Source organism: Semicossyphus pulcher, unplaced genomic scaffold (genome assembly GCF_022749685.1).
Source record: "Semicossyphus pulcher isolate SPU_LCO1_2020_fin unplaced genomic scaffold, fSemPul1.0.p SCAF_6, whole genome shotgun sequence".
NCBI lineage: Eukaryota > Metazoa > Chordata > Actinopteri > Labriformes > Labridae > Semicossyphus > Semicossyphus pulcher.
In genome coordinates, this window is record NW_027211737.1 from 24,664,777 (window position 1) to 24,674,212 (window position 9,436).

General features: G+C 44.3%; 1 protein-coding gene across 1 annotated transcript in view; it reads right to left on the reverse strand.

Moving 5' to 3' along the window:
- hmcn2 (hemicentin 2) overlaps positions 1-7,470 on the reverse strand; it is a 47,489-nt gene extending 40,019 nt beyond the window's left edge. Inside the window, exons 1-6 of the mRNA XM_069682695.1 lie at positions 7,212-7,470; positions 4,959-5,029; positions 4,446-4,604; positions 3,848-3,970; positions 230-401; positions 22-128 (exon numbers count right to left, since the gene is read on the reverse strand). Of these exons, the coding sequence (XP_069538796.1) occupies positions 22-128; positions 230-401; positions 3,848-3,970; positions 4,446-4,604; positions 4,959-5,029; positions 7,212-7,470 (891 nt within the window). The remainder of the gene's footprint in view (positions 1-21; positions 129-229; positions 402-3,847; positions 3,971-4,445; positions 4,605-4,958; positions 5,030-7,211) is intronic.
- Positions 7,471-9,436: the final 1,966 nt, after the last annotated feature.

The window sequence follows — 9,436 nt, forward strand, 5'->3', positions numbered from 1 at the left end:
CTTTAATCACAAGAAAAGTACCTTTAGTTTCCAAGCCCCGGGTCTGGGAAACTTCATGTTGACAACTCTGGCGGAGTTGGGGATGTTCAGCAGCTCTTGAAGGCCCTGCGCTTCACCAACTACACGACCTGGGAAAAAAAGAGAAGAACTTTTTCAATGTCAAATATGTCTTCCCGGAAAATATTTTAACTGATATCGCAGGAAAGGAAAATGTACAAATGTGTTTTACCGAAGGGATCGCTGAGCTCAATTTGTGGCGCTGGTCCACTGAGTGACACGGTGACCTCTCGTAGGCTGGGGTCAAAGGGCACTTCCCACTTGTTCTCCTGTGCACTGTCATGGTTGGAGGACAGCAGGTGGACCTTCATGGCCTGCACTGTCTCCTCTACCCACTTTAAAACCTGGCAGGAGGAGACGAACGCCATAACAAAACTGTAACAGAGTGACATGTCACTACTGGAGGAGACACACTCGTCTGTGGATGAGACTGCAACCCATCAAATGGAAGCTGTCAAGGATCCCCTCTTAACTTGAAAAGACAGGACGAGGACAGGAAGGACACCATTGTAGCCTTTTGCAAAAAAAGCCCCCACCAGCCACTTCCCTACTTCCCGATCTTTCTTTGTCTGAAGACTATTCATTCATCGCAAAAGTATTCCTCGGAGGGATTTTGACTAAACAAAGGAAAAGTGAAACAGCTCGACTGTCAAACTGATAACATACAGTTTTCTGCACTCTCAAGCATGTATTCCCAGAGGAGTGTCTCTCACAGAGGAAGTCTGTCAGGCAGCAGTCTCCCTCCTGCAGCACGGCTTTCATGAATCATAAGGCTCGCTCCTCGGAATAGAAAGCAGTGATTCCTTTGTTTCAGAATAATACTTAAACTGAATATTCCACAAAATAAAATGTAAAAATATGCAGGATCACTTATGGGGGGGAAAAAAGACGGACTATTTACCACTTTTATGTTGGATGAAGAAAGATTAAGAAGCGGGATGATGTCAGACAGTGAGACATTGGGATTGCATGAGGCTCACTTCTTAAATGAGTCATTCCACCCCTCAGAGCAAAGATTATCCAAAGTCTGACATAATGGTCGACAGTTTGATTATATTTAATGGCAAAGATAATCACTACTTAGACTCTAATGTCCCTCAATGTCTCTCCACAGACGCTATCACAATATAGAATTTCTGTTTTGACAGGTGCTTGACCTTCTGTGTGTAATCCTCATAAGGGCAGTAAGTCGGAGCACAGTTTTCCTTTTGTTTTCACTAAAATGAAAACAGAAGCAGAAAAGGCGTTACGGTCTCATTTCAGTGGCCACAATGGAGGAAATGTCTTCCGTCTTCCAAGTGCTTAACAAGCAACTGCTGTCTAGTATTTGTTTTGACCTCGTACGCAGAGGGCATTATGGGTGATCTGCGCCTGCAATGAAACAAACTGAATAGATTTTTTCACTTCGTTCTTGTCGACGGAGCCAATGGCAACATATTTCAAGACCTTAAAGAAAACGAGCAAAAAGTGAAAACAAGGAGAGCCTTTGATAATTTAATTATCAGGCCCCCGCTTTTTGTCTATCAGGTCCGCTGGGTGCTGACAGCAGCTGGTTCCTCTCGCCGTTTTTACAACTGGAAACAGCTGTAATGTCTGCCACATGTGCAGCCATCACCAGCAGGGCAGGAAACTGCTAAGAAGTGACCTACATCTGCCCCAGGATAGTGTCTATTTCTTATGCAAGAGAGCAGAAAGGAGTGGGCATGAGTCTGCCCCGAGACCTCAGATAAAAGGATCCAGAGCGCTGAGATGGGACGACTTGCTGTCCGGGGCCATGGTGGGTCTGGAGGAGCACGCTGAGCTCTGCAGCCACTCCCTGTCTCAACCACTGGGAATCTTAAGTCCTGTGAAACCTCATCCGGCGTGTCTCAGTTGAACGAGCTTAAGGGGCTTTTACAGGAAGGACCCCCCTCTGCTATTCATGGAAGCATGACAGATGGGCCAACGAAGAAGGGTTAGCTAAAATGCTATATACCGTTAACTGGTCCAGGTACATTAGCTGCTAAAGAAACGTGTCTGCGCTGTGGTTAAGCACAAATGACTCCAGACCTCCCGGTGGGCAGGGGTCGGCTTGGTCCTTACCCAGGTTTAAACAACACAACTGCTGATGTTTGAACAAGATGTCCCACTCCGAATGAAGGTTATTGGAGTGAATCAGTACCAGATGGACTCCCTGCTCCGTCTCAGTAGGAGCATCGACACACCTGCAGGGACTTTGCCTGTCTCAGGTGGCCTGTTTTTGAGAGAGACAACAACACCGTAGATGGTGCCATTGTTTAGCACACAACATAAATGTTACCTGTGTTTTGATTTATGTCTGACAGCCATTACTAGACCCTGAACTCAGAGCTGCATCCACGTAATGAGAAAACCACAAGGGTGATGTTCTAAATGACTCTACAAGGCATTTGAGTTGAGTTAATGTGCAGCTTGGCTGGCTGCTTCCTATGCTGCACAACCGCCTCTTCATTACATGCTTTTTAAAAGCCCTCACAGTATGCATTATCTGAATGCTAAAACATCACAGCCCTCGTTTTTGATCAGCACTGCAGGCTGCGGGTGACAAAGGATGGCATCGTTACCACGAGAACAGATCATGGTCCAAGTTTGACAGCCATTTCGCCGGGCTTTCTTGTCCACGCTCTTGTTAGCACATCCTCTCGTTGATCATAACCAGAGTGTAAAGAGTGAAATATGTACCGTTGACAATGAACTGTTGTGTGCGGACTTGGAGCCAGCTCCACTGGGCAGCTGTGTTGGAAAGAGGCAGGCCATGACAGATCATATCCTGGGATTAGAGAGTAAAATAAGCAGTCTGTTTTCACTCCGCTCTCCCCCTGGAGACCACAATATGATTTTGTGTATTTGATTTGTCCGCACTTTATTAAACTGTTATTTAGAGGGACTATTTGGTTAGATTTGGGGTACTTCTGAGGTTTTTAAGGATTAAAGGATTTGCATTAATTTGGTAAAAGCATGCCACCCAAGAGCTATAATCACACAGGTCTAAAAACGGCTGACATACAGTAATTCAATGTGGATCCAAGAAAAATACAGTCTTCAGTATGCCTATGTTTACATGTAACAGTACACTGGGAACATGTCAAAATACTTAAGGCTACTTCAGCACAAAGCCATCTGGGGTTGAGGTGTGAGAGCTACAGTCAATTCAGTCTCCTATTCCCTTAATACTGCAACAACACAACATTCAAACACTCTTTAAACAGCTGGCAGGGTTATGGAGTGATAATGAACCGAGCTGCCCCACACACAGGCGTTGCATGTTTAGCTATATGCAAGCATGAATTGAGAGGAAACAGACCCCCGCGCACACACAAACACGCATGAGTTCAGAGGTTCAGTGGGCCAACAGTGTACAGCGCTGCCCAGCCATCTCCTGTGCTGACATGCAGGATACCAGTGTCTCCTCCGGAGGAAACTCTGGTTTCTTTTACGTCTGCCTGGGAAGTGAGGCCTGCTGTCTTTGGCTGCTTTGGACAGGGCTTCTGTTACACGCTGCTTCCGATGTAAAAGAGACGCTCAGCCGTATCGCACAACCAGGAAGTTTAATATCAGCGTTGGAATCATCTGATTACTCCAAATGAAAATACTGTTATTACATCAGTGGGTCAAATTCTGTTCCTCTCCTGCTCCTGCTGTTCTCTATTATCAGGTGATGTAACCCTTTTCATTTTTATTCACACAACTGGATGTAATTATTGTCCTATTTATAAAAGTTTGGGATTAACAAGGGTTTGATGCAGTGGTATGCTTTCTGTCATGCTCTCACCTCGTTGACCTGCTGCTTGTCCAGGTGAAAGATCTGTCCGGAGGAGGTGGCGGCGATCTCCTCGTACGCCCTGTAGCCAGGCTGAGAGCGGTCCCCACAGTCTCCGGTCAACACAAATACCACCTGGGAACGAGGGAGGGTTAAGAGGATTACTACTGTTCAGTGTTTGCTTTCTCTGGACTCGCCTTCGGTTGGCTCTGAAGTGACGCTAATGCTCATTGTCGTGCTTCACGTAGAGGCTGAGACTGTGTAACTTTGAAGAGACTTTCCCCTGCTCAGCTGAGCACTGGGGAACTTCATTGGAATGTAGATCTTTCACAGCGTGCCCCTGTGTGTCTTTTGTTACAGCATGTGACAAATGCAAAGACACTCAAGTCTCTGTGGGCTAGGGCTTGTAGTCAAAGCTTCAGGTTTAACCCTTGAGCATTGTCAGAGAGTTGAACAATATGAATGAAACCTCGCATACATATTTTTTGTACTGTAGCTGCCATCAAGGAGGAACCTCCATCAAATGTGGAATGAATGACAATATTTGACATTCACTTAAACGCCAACATTGGACGATGTGTATGTATATGTTCGGTTGGTAGGTGTGTACCTGTGATTGACGGAGTTGCACCAGCTGCAGAACATCTCTTTTCAGGCGATAGTCTTTCGCTCTGGCGTCGGTGAAGACGTAGATAAAAGATCCAGGCAGAGAAACCTCCAAGGCTTTCTTTATGGCTCCTATGCTCATCTCAGGGCAGTCGCCCCCACCCTGTGTGACAGAACCACACATGATCAAATACTTCTACACTTTATACTGTCATGGTTCTGGTTACCAAAAAGAGCATCCCATTAAAGAGGGAATCATCAACATAAAACCAGGGGAGGACATTTTGAAGGAAAAGTGAGACAATATGTCTTTTAGAAATGAGAACAAAATTCTCACACACAACAAATGAGCCCTTGCTTTAGGGCTCCTACATCATTACAACTTGTAGTCCCTTGTGGCCACGGGAGCTGCTGATGAGTGAAATTTACAAAGGGTAACTTGGCTGTGGGCTGAATTAGTGAGGAATAATACAGTGATGCAATTACAGGGAATAATCTCATGTGTGGTGGTTCCTACCTGGACAAACAGCTCTTGCAGATCCTGCTGGAACTTCTTTGGGTCGGTGGTGATGGACACAGGCCCGATATCTGCGAGGTTGGAGATGTAAATTATTAAAGATCCCAAATTGAGACTTGAACAAAATTAAAAGTCTAATCTTGAAGATTTCAGTTGCACTTCCCAATCTAACCAGACGTCCACGGTTGTCTCCCTTTGTTACGGTTGTAACTGTTGATTTTCCTCGCTGACGGTCGCTTTCCTTCTTAGACTGTTTGCTTTCATGTGAGGGTCAAATTTGTTTCTTTTTCTTTGGATTTTCACTTATTGTTGAAGTCGTATCTGTAGTCATCGATCTTTTCTTTGTTTGTTCAGCCATAGCAGATTACTGTTTACTCGCAACACTTGCAGAGAGCGGAAAAGCAGCCGCTTAGCTCCGCCTACCCTCTCTGACAGACCAACCACTGCTGGGTGATGGAAAACACGTCACTAACTGGGCGCTGCTTGTGATTTCAGTGGGCCATAGGCTCAATCACCATTGTGTTACCTCATTCTGCGATGGATAGTGACTTAACAGACATTTATTTACATGAAAATCTTGAGATTATACCTTTAAATAAAGTCAGATTCATCACAGATGGTCTGATTGCTACATAATAGCTTGTGCCTGAAAATATCCATCCCCAATAAAGGTCTCTGTTAGGATGATTTAATTTAACTCAACAAGACGAGATAAAACAAAGTATCTAGTTGTTCCACCTCCGCAGTCGAGCATTAGTGAGAAAAGAATGAGCATCTACAGCACCAAACCTTTCGAAGCCAAATCTTCATTTATCAGGACTCGAGTGATGCCCTGCAGCTTTTGTGCAAGATGGGAATATCAATCACAAACAAGATGGGGCTAGAATGGTGCAAAGACAAAATTAAAATGTTCCGGTTCTGTGCTTCTCGAATCGCTGCAATCTGGCAAAAATTTGCTGATGACAAAATAATCATTTTGTACAGCTGGAGTCAGCACTATTTCTGCAGGGTGATTTCCTCAGGTCTCAAGCAGCAGCAGCAGTAGCAGCAGCAAACCTCGGCGTGATGGATAAGAGCCTGTCAGGGCCTGACACTTACTTGGACGTCTTCAGGGGCCAATAGACGCAACGGTAAACATTAACCAATACACAGAGAATGCATTGTTTCACTATGGAACACGACTGTCCATAAACAGCGGCCTGTCATCGTTCTAGTTATTACAGAGAAGACTTTTATCACGTCGGGTGGAGCCTCATGATTTCTGTCTGTGCTTGTTATTCCAACTGTCAAATACCATTTTGAAGTATCATTGTGGGACTAATGATACAGAGCTCGCAGACATGTGTCAAGCTGATGACATTTCTAACTCATTCTCATTCTTTTTTTCCAGCTTTGGAGGCTTTGAAATCCTCGTCTCCTCCTCATGACTGTCTCTAAAACACTGACAGCACTGTCACGCCTCTTTGTCAGCCGACGAGGCTTCTTTGCAATCCTGGAGTTTACAAGGTCCCCAAGGGCAGGGCACATTAAACACAGACAAAATGTGTGGTGTTAGTGCAGCCCACCCCCCCTGGCTGGCTAAACCAGGGGCTATGAGGGTTTTCCGGAGGCTTGGATGGAGGGGAGGAAGGTTGGGGAGGGGGGGTGAGTTGGGGTAATTACACACAAGCAGACAGCATATGCTTCTCATCAGTGCTCAAACACCCTCCCCCATTAGAGCACTCTTATTTTCAAGCTGCAGCTTTCCCATATAGGAGGGCACATGCTGGGGGGTGAAGAGCCTTACCTGTCGCACAGACCCCTCACCCTAAAAGCTCACATATTCCACCTGGATGTCTTGTATCAGAGTGCAATATGCTGCTCTATCTAAGGTGAGCTTCTAGGGAAACAGCAATTAGCTTAAAAATATTATACAAGTTATTCTGACGTGTTTTCTGCAGTTTTTATGAGCTTTACAAGTCAAATAAAACTTATTTAACTACAAATGACAGCTACAGAAAAATATAAAATTAGGGGCAAAGTTACCTACATTACAAGGTAGTTTATGATCATGTAAAAAAGGCTATTGTGCTGACTGGACCTGGCAAGAAAATCTGACAATTTCATTAGATTTTTTAAAAGCTGCAATAAATCTTAAACATGCATTAATTTAAAACCACACAAAGAATTCAGGACAGTCACATTTACATAAAAAAAGTTGCCTTTTGAGTAGATGATAATATAAAGAACAAAGTATGTTTAGTGAAAAGGTACCTGGGTCATGGAAGGGGACCAGGACAAAGTTCTTGATGGGTCTGGTAATCCGGTTGAGGGTCTTTTCCAGGATCCGTGAGGCGCCCTCTATCACCTGTTTCAGATCGTCGTACATGGAGCCGGTAACATCGAACACAAAGGCCAGGGTCGAAGCGCTGTCACCGGATCCATCATCCTCCTCAGCCCCGGGGACTGCCAAGAGCCCGTGCGCGCTGATGCACAGCGCCAAGACTAGGCACTTTAATAAGAAAGCGGTCATTTCTTTTTAAGATTTACTGCATCTGCCTGCTGGAATGAAGCGAATCACATAAAAAAAGTTGAATAAAAGTTTTTAAAAGTTTAGTTTTCAAAGTAGTTTAAAGTCTGGGACTGCTTCCAATCGGTAGAAAAGATTTTTGGAACAATACGGCTCAGCTGAAACGCATCAAGAATCCAGAGTCAAATACTTCCACAGGAGGACATCCGTGCGTAAAGTTTGGAGGAGCGTGCGGACTGACTCTGTGTTGGAGAGCCCCTTGAGAGCTGGTGCTCTGACGCTTCAAACGGGGGCGGAGATGGGTATTAAAAGGTTCCCTGTGTGTTTGTGTGAGTCTACCTCGACCCCACTCTGACTTCCAGGCTTTAACCCTATCCACCCCCCACTCCCACTCTTCCCCCCTTCAATTCGATTTTCTCCGTAATCGCGGTGGGCCCCATGAGACGCAGTTTTTAGCAGCTTTACGCACATTACCAGCGGAGTCTGCAGTCTGTATTTTGGACGTGCCGAAAACATTGTCTCAGTAACAGCCTAGTTTTTATAAATAGCCAACGTTTATATTCAGCTGACACCAATCTAATTTTATACATAGCACACCCTGAGAAATATCCCCGTGGCACATGAATGGATGGAATAGCTCGACGTGCCACACAGAAATGTCACGATCCCTTTATACTTTGTTGCTGATCCGGATAGAAGTATGATATTGATTATTTAATACCCGTATTATGTCTGTCTACGCTGTATCACGTCTAAGGAGATCAGATCTCAAAAACAGCCCTGGTGTAAATAATTCTGTGTGTTCTTCAAAAGTAAGAGATAGGGACTCAGAAAGCAAGTTGTCTGTCCCTGCACTATGCCGAAATTCTTTGAAACTTCTATAAAGTACAAAGTGAATCAAAGATGTACCCAAAGGACTGAACAGTCACCAGTTAGACCCGCCTGACCTCCTCATCATATCACTTGCATCTGTCCTTGATGAGAAGAAAGCAGAGAGAAGGTTTGAGCAGGCCCAGCAGAGAGCAGACAGTCTCGGCAGCTTCGACACAAAAGCCACTGAGCCTCATTAACCCACCCATCAATGCCAAGACTTCACAGGTTTATGTAGTTCATCTATCATTGTACAGCAATACAGTGCAGGCTTATACCACAGAGGGTTAGCATGAGAGATTCTGTGTTTCAAAGCAGGACACGTGCTCAACATGACATTATATCCTCCAAGTCAATTAGCTCAGTGCAATACTGGAAATCTATTTTCTTATTCAGAGCACAACAAATTATGGCATGTGAAGTCTTGGATTGTATGTACGGAAGCCCTAAGCGGACATGCATCCATACATCTCATTTTGCCTACTCCGTTTTCCCGTGATAAGGAGTCATTTCCGGTTGTTTTGTCGGTTGTTTTCTCAAGATCTGGACGCATGTCCACTTAGGGGTTCCGTAGCGGTTAATGAGAAGCGACTCATTTAGCTTTTTAAAAAAAAAACCGCATTTGATAATTCCACGTATTCATTTAACAAAGCAGCTATTAAATAATCTAAAACAATGTCAATAAATCATCAATCATATTTTTCTTTCATTTTAAACACAACAGGAAAAGAAAATTTGCCACTTAAATGCATTTTATTCTGTGCTCTTATACTGTTAATCAACAGGTAAATGACATTTATCTTTTAGTAAATTATCATTTGCATAAGGCATAAAATCAGTGAAGCTGATAAAACATCTTAATGCTGTAAGTAAAATAGTCCAGGAATGAAAAAAAGGCATCATCATCACATGCTCTGACCTCGCAAAGGAAACATACAAAGTGGACAATTGAAACCACGGAGCTCGCAAAAAGGTTTACAACCAAGAGTTGACGTCTGTTTGTGCCTCTCAATGACCAGGGCTCCCTCTGTGTGTGCTGAGGGTGGAGTATGACACTCTCAAAAGACATAATGACTCAATTCAGATGCAAGCTGTGAGA